The following is a 13,721-nucleotide window of genomic DNA, read 5'->3' as shown; positions in this document are numbered from 1 at the left end:
AAATAACGATAATATTTTATGCATATCTCCTAGTTCTTAATAACAGGATAACATCTACACCTCTTCAATTTAACTCTAGTCCCTAAATTTTCAAGTGATAACTTTATTGTTTATCTTGTCATTTATAATGGTGTGAATTAGTGTGGATAAAATGTATGGTTAATAGTATTTTATGAATCATGAAAAAAAAATACTAAAATTTAGGTCATAAACTACCACTAATCTTATCCAAGCCCCTTGGCCTAGCGGTAAAGGGTGCTGGATACCGCGTCCATCCTGGAGGTCTCGAGTTCGAACCCTAGGTGGCGTAATTTGTCTTTCCTCCTTGTTATAGGAGTTGATTTGTAATTTCCTCCTTCATATATATGATATAAATATATGAAGTTAATTTAAAAAAAAAAAAAAAAAAAAAAACTACCACTAATCTTGGCTGAAAAAAAAAGAAAAAAAAAACTACCACTAATCTTCCCTATGAAAGAATTTTTTTATGTATAGTATAACCTTTTGCAATATTTTTGGATTACAAATCTTCAATAGATGTTCATGGAGTTCTTTGGAGTGAGGCACATTATAATTTTTTGTATCTAAGCAATATATTTTTCTTAGCTACTCATCTTTAATTTAATAAAATATACTCCATAAATTAATTCAGTATTTGTACTTGGACATACAAAACGAATTGGAATGAATGAGTATGCTTCCTATACCTCTAAATATGGCCCAAATAAAAGAGGTCAACAACTAAATAAGTAAAATAATTAAATAATTTTTAGCCCAAACAATGAGCCCAACAATTAAATAGAAGTGAAACCCTACTATTTCAAAATCATGATTAAGATATTAGAGGGGCAGCGGCGCCTCTGTCATTATCAATCCCAATGTTCTCGGCTGACAATGGTGTCGCTAGCTGTTGCAATCACAAATTATCATCATAAATGCAATGAGCAAGCTGAGGTGGAGAGGAATAAGCCACGTCGACAAGTGAGTGTAATTGTCTAATATGAGCTGGCGGGATTGAGCTGACCCGACGAGAGGTGTAGCTATAAATAGAACGTAAAGGGTAGTAGTTAGGATCATAAATATTGTGTGTTGTGTACGTTGAGCGCTTGGGCTAAGGATCCAGGATCCGAAGCATTTTATCAGTTCTCTTTATTTTCGTTATCATTTACTTATCGCATTGTTTCTCTGATCTCATTATCAATCTACATTTGGTGATTATCTCGTTCCATTGCTGCATTCAATTGTTTGTTGTGTTGATTGTGTGGTTGGTTGTTGTGTCGATTGTTTTTGTGTTGCGATCTTAGCTAGATCGGGCTTGAATCGCAACAAATGGTATCAGAGCCAACGTTCCTCGAAAAATGACATCGGCGACGAGATTGACGGGGGCGGAGAAGATAGAATTGGAGTGGGTGAGTGTATGGGAGAGGATATGGGCATCTATCTGCAAAATCCATCGAGAACAAGAGGCGAAATTAGATAAGATACTGAGGTCACTTCAAGACCTGCGCTCGACGATGGAGGCAAGTGATGCGAGTTCCGACAGCTGCAAATCGCAAGTGGAGCTTCCTAAATTCTCCGAAAATCTGGATTTTCATAAATCAATCGATGTTGATCGAGTAATTGCTGATGAGGATCTAATGGAGCAACCTAGCAGTGGGAGATATGAAGAAATGGACACAGAGTTGAAGATCGGAGTGGAGGATTGTGTAAGAGTGTCGAAGAAAATTGAGGATATTGAATTTTTGGAGGTATGAGTGACTCCATTGCAGAAAACAAATGAGATGGAGATATTCATGCCTCTGCCTCACAACGAGAAATCAACGGAGGTGAAGAAGAGGAGGGAATGGGAGCAGGATAAACTCAAGGGGACTCAACGCCTATCAAATGCTCGACAAAATGCGCCAGCGAGTGAGATGACTGCGGTTTTACCTATCTCGACATGTTATAGCTTATCTGTAACGCCCCACTTTTTGAACCCTAATTTTCGAACCCTATGACGATTTCATTTATTTCATTTAATGCCATAAATTAAATGACAAGTGGATTTGTTATGTGATTTCTTTGGTGACCTAATTTTGGTTCGGAGTTATGATTGTGGGTTGACCGAGTCAACTCCGTTGAATATGTGACGCGGCTGTTTTGAATAATTGCTGTGGGGTGAATTTATTTGTTTTTGAATAATTGATGATTATTTTACAAGCTCGAATTTGGTGATGGTAAAATCACAATGTGAAATTAATTAAATCCTTTCCTTGAGGATTATTTATTAGACTAAATTCCAACTCATATGATAGAATTAAATAATTGATACAAGCCCAATCTAATAAAGAATGAATTGTGGGCTACACTATTTAAATAAAATTTTAAAAGGGCCTTGAGCCCAAACTAATACTTATTCAAATAATATCCCTGGCCCAATCTCATTTCCTTTTGAGCCCAGTACTCTGAAATCTTCCTTCCGACATCAGAACCCTTCTCCTCACGTTGAATCCTCCATTCTGCAAGGAAACATCCGTTTAAATTGTAAAATTCAGTCAAAGCAATTAATCCCAAATTAATTGTTCAATCAAACACCAAAATTACTCCCTTCCCACGTCGCAGCAATTATTCCTCTCCTCACACATTCTAGCAAATCTGTCCTAATTTTAGATTGCAATCAAGGTAAAATCAAGCACCAAAATTAGCTCTCAGTACACGGCTATATTAATACCCATACCCTAATCCCTTTTCATCACACAAATTCGCAGTCACTCATTCTCACTTTGCACCTCAAAAATTTCATCAGGCGGCGGAGGGAGCAGTAGGAAGAAGGAGCTCATCCTTTCCCAACCAAATCCTAATTTCAACACGGTAGTCATTCTTTTCACGGTTCCCCTTGTTTTTCTTCGTAAGGTGATTTCACACCGGAACCTTTTCTTAACAGAAATTTGGAACCAAATCCGGAAGGGGGAAACCTGAAGCTTCAATCTCCTGTCAAAGCCGATTTGTCCAGCGAAGGTATAAATCTCACCCTCTCTATTAATTCTCCAAACATCAAGCATATCACTTTTTGCGTCAATCGAAACTCGAGAACCCAAATTAAAACAATCAACTTAATCAAAATTTAAGAACTTACCTTACGGGGTTAATCGGGTAGAAACCGAGTTGTTTCAAACGAATTCGAGGCCGCCGGAGCGGCGACGCAGCGGCGCCGAGCGACGGCGGTGGACGCGGGTGATGAATCGGAGTCAGCAGCGGCATCGACTCTGGTGCAGCGGCGAATTGGAGAAACGACGATTTTTGTTTTGGGACTTTAAATTGTTCTGTTATGTTCTGTTTCGATCTACTCTTTCGAAAGAAAAAAAAAGGGGGCTTAAGGGAAAGAGAGAGAAAGGTGGAGTTGGGGGTTCTGTTTGAAGAAATGCAGTAGAGAGAGAGGGAGTAGCTGATAGTTTTGAGAAAGGAGTATGTATCATCTGTTCACTTTTAAAATCTTAATTTTTTCCTTTTCCTTTTATTTTGGTGGGATGGAGAGTGGTGCTCGTTTCTGGAGTGGGAGCTTCTGCCTCTTATTTTAAAATTCATATGCAAACACTTATTTTTTTAATATGTAGTGTATATATTAACTTAGAGTTGATTTAAAATGGAATGGCAGAGTACGTGTGGTGGGAATGGGAGTACTTTATATATATATATATATATATATATATATATATATATATATATATATATATATATATCCTAATTCCTTAAAAGAAAATTTGGGTATTTGATTAAGAATGGAAGTGAGGCTGTACGTGTATTTTATCTACTTTGATTTAATGTGGTTAGGAGTGGTTATATTGTTGGACTAGTTTAGTAACTTTTTTTTTTTTTGGGCCAATTTTGTTTAAGTTTGAACTGTTTTAAAATAATCACTTGAGGTCGGAACGGAGTTAATTAAATCCGGGTTGGTCGGGTTATCTCTTTGCTTTTGTTGGGACGTGAGCGGGCGAAATTAATTGAAAAGATCAAGATTTCAATTGGGAAGAATTCATAATCATATCGGTAGAATAATTGAAGCTTTAGGATGCATGCATCTTAGCTTTTGCCTGACCTCTCATGTTGATATATGTGCTATTTACAATATTTAAAGGTGATTTCTTGCGCGCGAAACTTGATTCCAAGGGAAAGGATATAGTTGAGACTTAAGCGCTTTGAGGTGGGCTTTCTTTTAAATAAGGACGATGTCCTAAATATTTTTATCGATGAAAATGAAATCGTGTTTATCATGCCTTATATGATTTTAACGTGCCTATCTGATATGGCTTGAAGCCATTATTATATAAATCGAATTCGGGTCCTCGTAGGGCTGCAAACCCTACTTGGATTAGTGTACACCTATGGTAGATCGTGTGCTAGCGTACGGGCTGGCCGGTCTAGTGACCTGGTTTGCGGCCGCATTCCTTGTCATGTATTGGCAGATATGGCTAACGTCTATGGGAAAATGACTGCAGTCGACTTTTACAATGAGAAATGATTTTAGTGCCTCGGGCCTTTCTAAAAGCTAAAACCCGATGGTTACTCTCGTATGGCATGATAAATAAAACTCTTTATTGAAAATGTTTTCGGCATGAGCCCATTGAGTATTATTTTTAGTACTCAGCCCTGCATGTGTTTTCCTTATGTGCAGGTTGAGCGGCGACGAGCGGTTGGCGGTGTTGAGCAAATTAAATGAAGAATTAAATATTGATATATTTTGACTACGAGTGTCGTTGTGTCTTCATACATGACGTCACTTTTCTCTTGGATGCTTCCGCTGAAACCCGTTTTACTTATTGTTGAATTCTCGAAACTATTTTGATTTCGTTTAAAATCTAAAGACATGATATGTTTTGGAATACGTTGAACCCTCATTATTTTGAAATAAATGGTGATAATTGTTTCCTCTATTTAGTCTATCTGCCAAAGCGTCGCTCTGCCTTTTCTTTTGATTATTTGTCGTTAAATACCTTGGTCAAACCTCTTTTATAAAACCCTAGTTTTTTTTTTCTTTGATTGTATTTAAGTCCGTTTAAGTCGCGATCGCCGCATTTATTATACCCTAGAAGGGCGGTCGTGACATTATCATTGTTGTGGCTGCTCAATTGGTCTCCGAGGCCTACGGTGAAGCTGAAATTCATGGCTCAATGTGATGATGATCTCTACGAGGGGTTTGATGATCGCAGTAAGGGTTTTGTTGGGTGTGGGGAATTTAGCATCTCTAATGCCAGAAGGCAGTAGGGAATTCAGTGGGAAAATGGGTCTGCATTTGTGGAAACACAACCTAATCAGAGGAGTGGTGATCCGCGTCATTTACTTGGTCAATTTGATAGAGTATTTTCCCTGTCAGATTTCGAAGGTAATGTGTTTGGAGTGTCGATGAGTTTGAAGAGGTCTTCATTTGGGAATGCATTTCGTTTTGCTTCACGAGATATGATGAACCTAGTTAATGGAAGGAATACTTATGTTAGGAAATCATTTGGCTATGGTGCAGTGGCTTTGGCCAATTATGTAGGCATTTTGTTTTATTCAAGTGTTAGAATCAATAGTGAGGGTGAGGATAGTGCGCAATGGGTATTGGTTAAGGCAGGGGAGGACCGAATTTATGTGGTAATCTTGAAGGAGTTAGGTTAGTCATGTGATGGAGATTATGGTGCTTATGCTCTCTCTAATCTTCAAGAGCTTACAGTGACCGGTGTTCTAGGCTGTGATCGTGATACACAAAGTAGTTTTGTGAGAATGGAGGAACGGGAAAATGATAAATATGAAATGAAATTAGGAATTGCTAAGGATAGTGTTGATGATCTAACTGTCCACTGGAAGACATTGCCAAATTTGAGGGATGATTCTAAGGATTTAGTGCAATTTGGGCAAAGAATTGGTGGATTTTTCACAAGTAGTGTGTATGGAAAGTCTGGGACTCCACATGTCCGAGATATGTCAATTTGTTTTGATGTTGGGGGGTTTTTGAAGGTGACAGGGGACGCGTTACAGATGAAGGGGCGGATGCTTTCAAGTTTGCGGATGACATGAAGGAGCAAGGCTTATCTTTTGAGTTCATTTGTCCAATTTATGCGACTATGCTGACGGACCCTATTGTCCTTGCTTCGGGCCAGGCGCATGATGATAACAACAACAAACAGTGGCTGGATGGAAGCTGCAAAGAATGTCCTGTGATTATCGCTATGGTTGAGGATGTTGTTGTTGTGGTTGCGACAGTTGCAGCTGGAAATGAGATTGTTGTTGTGGTTGTTGTTCGGGTTGGAATAACGAGGGTTGTTAAGGAGACTCGTATAGTGATTGTTGCCGCGGCGGATGAGAAAACTGCTGGAAATGGTACCATACATTGGCTGTATTATGTTCCTATACCTACGATAAGGATGAAACTTTTGCAAATTATAGGTAATAGGGTCTTCGACAGTGGTGGCATGGATGGACCATTCATATGTGTGCTCCACATGGGGATCTTTTGTTATATGCTACTCCACACTCCAAATGTAGCTTGTATAAGTTCACAATCGTGCAACGATGCAACATGGCATCGGCAGGTGCTTCGGAGGAATTCACAGACGAGATCAGCACTCGATGGTCATTGTTCCTTGAGGACAAGGAATTTTGTAGGGGGTATTGGTAGAAACTAACTGGAAGATGCATTGGGAATCTTATGGGGAGAGTATGGCTGTGGAAGGGGAGTCGATTATGCTTGTGAAGGATGCTCTTGCAATTTATGAAAAGGAGTTTGGCAATTCTAGGAATTTTTTATTGCAATTTGGTGTTGATGCAAGGGTTGGAGAGAGGCTATATCATGGCAAGGTGAATGGAATTGAATATGTGCAGTACATTGTTATATTTTCATATTACAGAACTTGTTCACAAGCAAAGGAGCTGACTGCCATTTTGAGTGTGATAAGGAATTTGAAGCGGTTTTCAGTTAGATTTCCTAAGCCAATGGTGAAGATGAAGTTAGAATTATTTTCGTTATGGGAGTTGTTGAGAGAAGCCGATATGTTGGGAGTTTTGAAGAGAAAAGTTGCCTGCCAAGGTGCTGATGCTCTAAGTTTGGAGCAATGACTTCTAGTGATGGAGTTGATGACATTCAACTTCTCAATGCTGGTCATTGATCACCTTAGTTATTCTGCTGGTGAGATTAAGCACGGGAACTTGTCTCTGTATTCCTTGAGGACAAGGAATCTTAAGGGGGATGGATTGTTGCAATCACAAATTATCATCATAAATGCAATGAGCAAGCCGGGGTGGAGAGGAATAAGCCACGTCGACAAGTGAGTGTAATTGTCTAATATGAGCTAGCGGGATTGAGCTGACTCAGCGAGAGGTGTAGCTATAAATAGAAGGCAAAGGACAGTAGTTAGAATCATAAAAATTGTGTGTTGTGTGCGCTGAGCGCTTGGGCTGAGGATCCAGGATCCGAAGCATTTTATCAGTTCTCGTTATCGTGTTGCTTTCGTTATCATTTACTTATTGCATTGTTTCTCTGATCTCATTATCAATCTACATTTGGTGATTATCTCGTTCCATTGCTGCATTCAATTGTTTGTTGTGTTGATTGTGTGGTTGGTTGTTGTGTCGATTGGTTGTTGTTTTGCGATCTTAGCTGGATCGGGCTTGAATTGCAACACCAGCGAGCGACGCCGGCTGCGTATCGTTCTACAACGTTCTCTATCTCTCCTTCTCGCGGTTCCACCTCTCGGCCATTGGCTTGAGGACTCATCCACGCCACCCAACCGGCCTCACTGGTCACCAACCCCTCTCTCTCGTAACGCTCAGGTGTCGGGCTTGCAGGCGTGCGATTCCAGCCACCACTGCCGGCAGCCCTCCTTCTCTTTATGCCTGCTGCCCTCGTCATCCATCGGTGGAGGCTTGGAGCTGTCGCCGACTGCAATAAAAAAATCAGATAATTAGTCCTCTAAAATGCATCAATTAATGGTGTGGGTATATAATTGTTTAATCTTATTTGAGAAGCCAATTGCTCAATAGGAGCTGTCTTTTTTCTATCTAATGGTTGTCATTTCTCAAAATGATCAAAAGGGTAAACAAAATAGCTTCACAATTTCCCGTCAAAAAAGACAATATTGACTTTTCATCCAATTGTCCCTTTTGATTGTATAGATATGAGATGTTTAATAACTCATCATTATCAAGATTTGCTCTTTTCGTGTGCATTAATCAAGTGGTTGAGATTGGTTATATCCAAAGCCAATCATCTTGAGTTTGAATCTAGATATGATCTTTTAATTTTTACTCCCTCTGTCCCAAGTTACTTGAGTCGTATTCCATTTTGGATTGTTCCAAGTTACTTGAGTCATTTTTCTTTTTGGCTAAAAACAAAACATCTAATCATACATACTTTATTCTTTCTTTTACTTTATTCTCACTCCTCTCCCTACTTTAATTTACTTTATTTAACTCACTAAACTCAACTTTATTAAATAGATTCCATGTTCCACTAACCCATGATGTTCACATTTTATTGTAAAACTAATACATCATATGAAAGTAGGACCTACAATCAACTAATTTTTACCATTTGTTTTTCTTCACAAAGTCAAATAATTTCTTAAAATCCGAGCCGGTCAAATGTGAGACATTTAATTATGGACGGAGAAAGGATATTATTCTGACTATAGAATTAATGCATGTTAATGAGATTCAAATAAATTAAATAAAATCTAAAACATAGTATCAGTTGAGAAAAACATGAGAAATTGTGATATATAGCCATATATTACTGACCTCTAAGCGAATCTAATTTGAAATTCACCAATGTATTTATGTGTTAGTTGGAGCGGAATGTTAACTGAACTTTCCGAAGCATCAAACGGAGAAGAAACACTCGTATTTTACTAGAAGCTTAGCTTTAGTTGTCGATATTATATTATTTTCTCATAGAAAGAGCACTAAAAATCGAGAATTGTTGAACAATCGAAAATGTTGGTGGGGGATAAATGATAATGTTTGGTTGCTATCCAAATACATACAAACGTAGGCCAGAAAAGTATATAAACTAAACAAGAAAAAATTTAGATAAGTAAACTTTGGACAAAATCATTGGATAATGTTCTCAACCTATCTTTATAGCATGTTGTCCTCACTATTATCCAAATATCTTTTAGTATTTGCATTGCATTGATCATTTATTAAGTTGAGATTTAGATGTATATTGGAGTATAAATATTGAAAATTGATTGAGAGCTTTTGAGATTGATTACTTGAATTTGTCAATTTCACCATTGAAATATAATTATCATTCAGTAATATGAAATCACTCAACTACTCAAACATCCGATGATGAAACTGACAACATAAGACCAGTTTATTATTTGTGATTAATGAGAGTTTTTGTTTTGAATGTTTAAAAATACCAACTTCAGTCTGATAAAAAAAAATTATATATATATATATATTTAAATTACAAAATATATATCCAAATTACGAAGAATATTAAAAGGTGGAGTTATTTGCATTTTATCATCATACATGAAATAACTAATTAACTTCTCAAAATTATATTGACATTAATCGTGGAATTCAAGATCATTATTAAGAGCAGAATAACTTCTGAAATGATCCATTTTTATTTCAATAATTGCGGCTTAAGAGGAGAATAATTTTAGAAATGTTGTTTCAAGAGATGAGAAATATTGAGACCTAAAAAGAATGAAGAGTTGAAAATGGTCGAAAAAAGAAGGCATGATCGGAACAACACATGCTGTGGTTGCACCCTAGGAAACCTACCACGCTATCTCATGCTTATAAAGTCAACACAACCCAACCCAACCCCTCCACCTAATTTTATGTTTGTAAAATTGTACATTATCCACTTCACTCTATTCATATCTGTTACATTATCTTTAATAAAAAATATTCCGCCCACATACTCTCAAACACTGAAACAATACTGTATTAAAAACGCCTAAAAATTTACTCCCTCCTTTCCTCGTAATTTGTTATGCCACGAATTTTAAAAAATTAATTAAAAAAATTAATGGAATATGGATCCTATTTTTATATATAAATTTTATAATAAAACGTACGTGAGAATGAGTCAGTGGAATGTGAGATCCACAACTAAAAGTGGTAAAAGGAAAATACGATACAATTTGTGGGACAGATGAAAACAGAAATAAATGACAAATTTTCAGAGACGGAGGAAGCATATAAAAATCTTATCCTCTATGTTCAATTAAATACTATACAAAACATTTTTCTTGTTGTACTATTCCATTAAAAATAAAATATTTTTATGTGGAAATATTATTATTATTATTATTATTTATTTCTATTACTTTAATTTTCTCTTAGTTAACACATAAAATAGTACTCCTTCGTCTCAATTAAGTTGACTCATTTCATTTCTCTTACTTTATTACATCACCTACTTTACTCTCTCTTTATCATTTTTACTTTATTCATCTCTCCTATTTTTTGACATAATATTTTAATCTCCGTGTCTAAAAATTTGATTCAACTTAATAGGGACGGAGTGAATATTCCACTATTTTTATGTCGGAAATAAGTATAGTGGAGTAGTATATTTAATGGGATAGAGTAATTTATAAAGTTGGTGAATTCTACAGGTAGAGTGATGGGGTAATTAATTGGCATAAGTGTCAAAAATTACAGCTGTATTGGGAAGGTATTCCACGCGATTCAGTTAAAAAGGCATTTTCTACAGTGGACGTAATTTGTAATTTGTAATTTGCGATTCCATTCTCTAAACTTGGAAGCCAAACAAGTCCTTCCAGAAAGATAAGGCAAAATGTAGTTGTTTATTTTGTTCATTGCATGTGGCAGTGGCACCGCTGACCCAACCATCTTCTACCACGCCATATGGTCCCCACGTCACCACTCAATCCACGTGGACGTCCATCACTGGCACGTGCTCTCCCGCGTGATATGTTACAGTGGTTGGGCGAATTTTCCAAATATATATATATATACTCCCTCCGTCCCACATAATATGACCCAGTTTTCCATTTTGGGCCGTCCCACATAATTTGACCCATTTTACTTTTACCATTTTTGGTAGTGGACCCCACATTCCACTAACTCATTTCTACTCACATTTAATTATAAAACTAATATATAAAAGTTGGACCCACCTTCCACTAACTTTTTCAACTCACTTTTCATTATATTTCTTAAAACTCGTGCCCGGTCAAAGTGTCCCAAATTATGTGGGACGGAGGGAGTATATATATATATATATATATATATATATTCTCGGGAGTGTGTTATATTGTTCACTATTTAAGTTGCTAATTTAGCTAACTCATCAATATAGTGTATTAAACATGTTAATACGGTGACATTAAAATGTCAACACATAATATCAACACATTATATTGAAGTTCAACAAAATTATGTGTTGACATTTTTAATACACTGCATTGTTGAGTTAGTAAGTTAGCAATTTAAGAAAGTTAACAATTGATTACACTCCTACTCCAATATGTCTATACAATCTTTTCTAGTGTATATAAATTTCTTATCAACAAATAATTATGGAAAATTATTATTCTGCAGATAAAAGATAAAGTACTCCTATAAAAATATTATGTCACGAATTCTGGGATGGAACAAATACTCCACATTATTACGTGTAATAAAATTGAAATGGGATGGAATTTAATGAGATTTTGGTGGATGCATAAGGAAGACTAAGATGACTATTTGTGGCAGATGGAAAGAAAAAAGGCTGACAAGCAAAAGCTGATTTATTATTGCATATAGGTAACCAAAGCTATATTCAATGATATAACTTGGTAATTATAGATGCATATCTACCAATCTTTTATTCAATTTGATAACCTCAACACATTTATTTGTTAATAATAATGATTTTTTATTTGGAGGATGTTTGGCCATCCACAATGCTGTTGTTATACCGTTCCTTAACCATTCCTTAAACTACTATTTGCGGACCCCACTGTACTTTTTTACTCCATTCCTTAACTAAGGAACGGAACCTGCAACCCTCTGTTCCTTATTCAAGGATGTCTCTATAAAAGAGAAACAACCAAGAGTGAGTTTGTCCCACATCGAAAGTGGAATATAAAACATTCAAGGATGTCTCTATAAAAGAGAAACAACGAAGAATAAGTTTATCCCACATCGAAAGTGGAACATAAAACATTCAAGGATGTCTCTATAAAAGAGAAACAACCAAGAATGAGTTTGTCTCACATCGAAAGTGTAACATAAAACATTCAAGGATGTCTCTATAAAAGAGAAACAACCAAGAATGAGTTTGTCCCACATCGAAAGTGGAACATAAAACATTCAAGGATATCTCTATAAAAGAGAAACAACTAAGAATGAGTTTGCCCCACATCGAAAGTGGAACATAAAACATTCAAGTATGTCTCTATAACAGAGAAACAACCAAGAATGAGTTTCATAAATTTGCAAGCCCATCGAATATATATGGGCTATTACGAATTTATTGTATTCATTTATTTGTAAAAATTGTTTTTAAATATAAAAATCAATTTTTATAAATAAAAAATATTTTTAAAAAATTCATTTTTTAAAAAAATGAATTATTGCGTCAGCGGTGACGACGCCCACTCGCGGGCCGGCGAGTGGGCGTCACGCATGGTGCAGGGGTGCGCCACATCGCCATGGCGCGTGGCGAGACAGCCCGTCCCTTGTCTCGCAGGGACGGATCGCGGGACGCTATCGTGACGGGCGCGGGACGGGCGGGCGTGCCGCAACGCGTCGCGCAAGCGTTCCGTCTCTCCGCGACGGAACGCGGGACGGTGGCGCGCCGCGTAGTGGATGGCCTTATAAGTCATACATAGATTGATTTATTTTATCTTAGGAGTAGTTATATAGGCTATTGATGATAAAATTACAGACCACTCTAGAACATAGACACAAGGCTACTAACACCACTTAGTCATAAGATTAATTATGTAGATTAGGTACAAGGTACTAGGGGTGACAAATCGTGCGTGTCAGGTCGTTATCGTGTCGACACGATAACGACACGAACACGATAACAACAAACACGAACACGACCTGTTAAGAAAACCCCAAGCACGAACACGAACACGACCCGCTACCCTCAGACACGAACACAACACGAACCCATTAACGACACGAATAACTTCGGGTCAACACGACACGATAACAACACGTATTGGAAAGTGATTAAATATTTAAATGATTTAAATGAGATATGACCATATGAGACTATGAGAGTCAATTCAATAAATATTGAAAAATGAAAATAATAAGAATTAATAATATTAAAATATTATTTGTTAACGGATAACACAAACCCGACACGAACATGACACGAACACGACATGAAATTTTCGTGTCCTTAACGGGTCGACCCGATAAGGACACGAACCCAATAAGCTCTGACCCAAACCCATTAATTTCGTACCAGTTCGTGTCGTGTTATCGTGTCGTGTCAAAAATTGCCATCCCTATAAGGAACTATTACATAACAAAGGATTAAAATTGAAAGTGTTGCTAAGGCCACCCGCAACGCGTTACGCGGGTGGCTAGAATCCCGTCCCTTCGTGACGAGACGGGCGCAGGACGCGTTGCAGCGTCCCGTCTCGTCCCCAGCCCGCGAGCTGTCTCGCCACGCGCGCGCGCGACGTGGCGCCCTCCGGCGCGATGCGTGACGCCCACTCACCGGCCCGCGAGTGGGTTTCGTCACGCTGACGCAATAAATCATTTTTAAA

At 37.4% G+C, this 13,721-nt stretch overlaps 1 protein-coding gene and 1 long non-coding RNA gene across 4 annotated transcripts; one reads left to right on the top strand and one right to left on the bottom strand.

Annotated features, from left to right (window-relative positions):
- Positions 1-2,235: 2,235 nt before the first annotated feature.
- LOC121763058 lies at positions 2,236-3,539 on the bottom strand. 2 transcript variants are annotated; one of them, XM_042159115.1, is made up of 3 exons: positions 3,116-3,539; positions 2,769-3,015; positions 2,236-2,498 (listed from the first exon to the last, which is right to left on the bottom strand). In XM_042159115.1, the coding sequence occupies exons 1-3, from the start codon at positions 3,238-3,240 to the stop codon at positions 2,421-2,423; spliced, it is 450 nt and encodes a 149-aa protein (XP_042015049.1). In that variant the 5' UTR covers positions 3,241-3,539; the 3' UTR covers positions 2,236-2,420. The 2 variants fall into 2 exon arrangements, 1 of the variants encoding a protein (XP_042015049.1); XR_006042342.1 differs by lacking the exon at positions 2,769-3,015.
- Positions 2,864-4,910, top strand: LOC121763066. 2 transcript variants are annotated; one of them, XR_006042343.1, is made up of 3 exons: positions 2,906-2,997; positions 4,115-4,180; positions 4,652-4,910. It is a non-coding gene; the product is annotated as an uncharacterized LOC121763066 (long non-coding RNA). The 2 variants fall into 2 exon arrangements; XR_006042344.1 differs by lacking the exon at positions 4,115-4,180 and having other exon boundaries at positions 2,864-2,997.
- Positions 4,911-13,721: the final 8,811 nt, after the last annotated feature.

The sequence above is a fragment of the Salvia splendens genome, chromosome 2 (assembly GCF_004379255.2).
Source record: "Salvia splendens isolate huo1 chromosome 2, SspV2, whole genome shotgun sequence".
NCBI classification, from domain to species: Eukaryota; Viridiplantae; Streptophyta; class Magnoliopsida; order Lamiales; family Lamiaceae; genus Salvia; species Salvia splendens.
This window is presented reverse-complemented; position numbering and strand designations above follow the sequence as displayed.

Bases quoted from the DNA above. Each gene is read 5' to 3' on its own strand.
- LOC121763058 (XM_042159115.1), bottom strand. From the start codon at position 3,240: ATGCCGCTGCTGACTCCGATTCATCACCCGCGTCCACCGCCGTCGCTC. The intron at 3,016-3,115 runs GTAAGTTCTTAA...GAGAATTAATAG, and splicing joins TACCCGATTAACCCCGTAAG to AGAGGGTGAGATTTATACCT. The intron at 2,499-2,768 runs GTGCAAAGTGAG...GTTTCCTTGCAG, and splicing joins CGCCTGATGAAATTTTTGAG to AATGGAGGATTCAACGTGAG.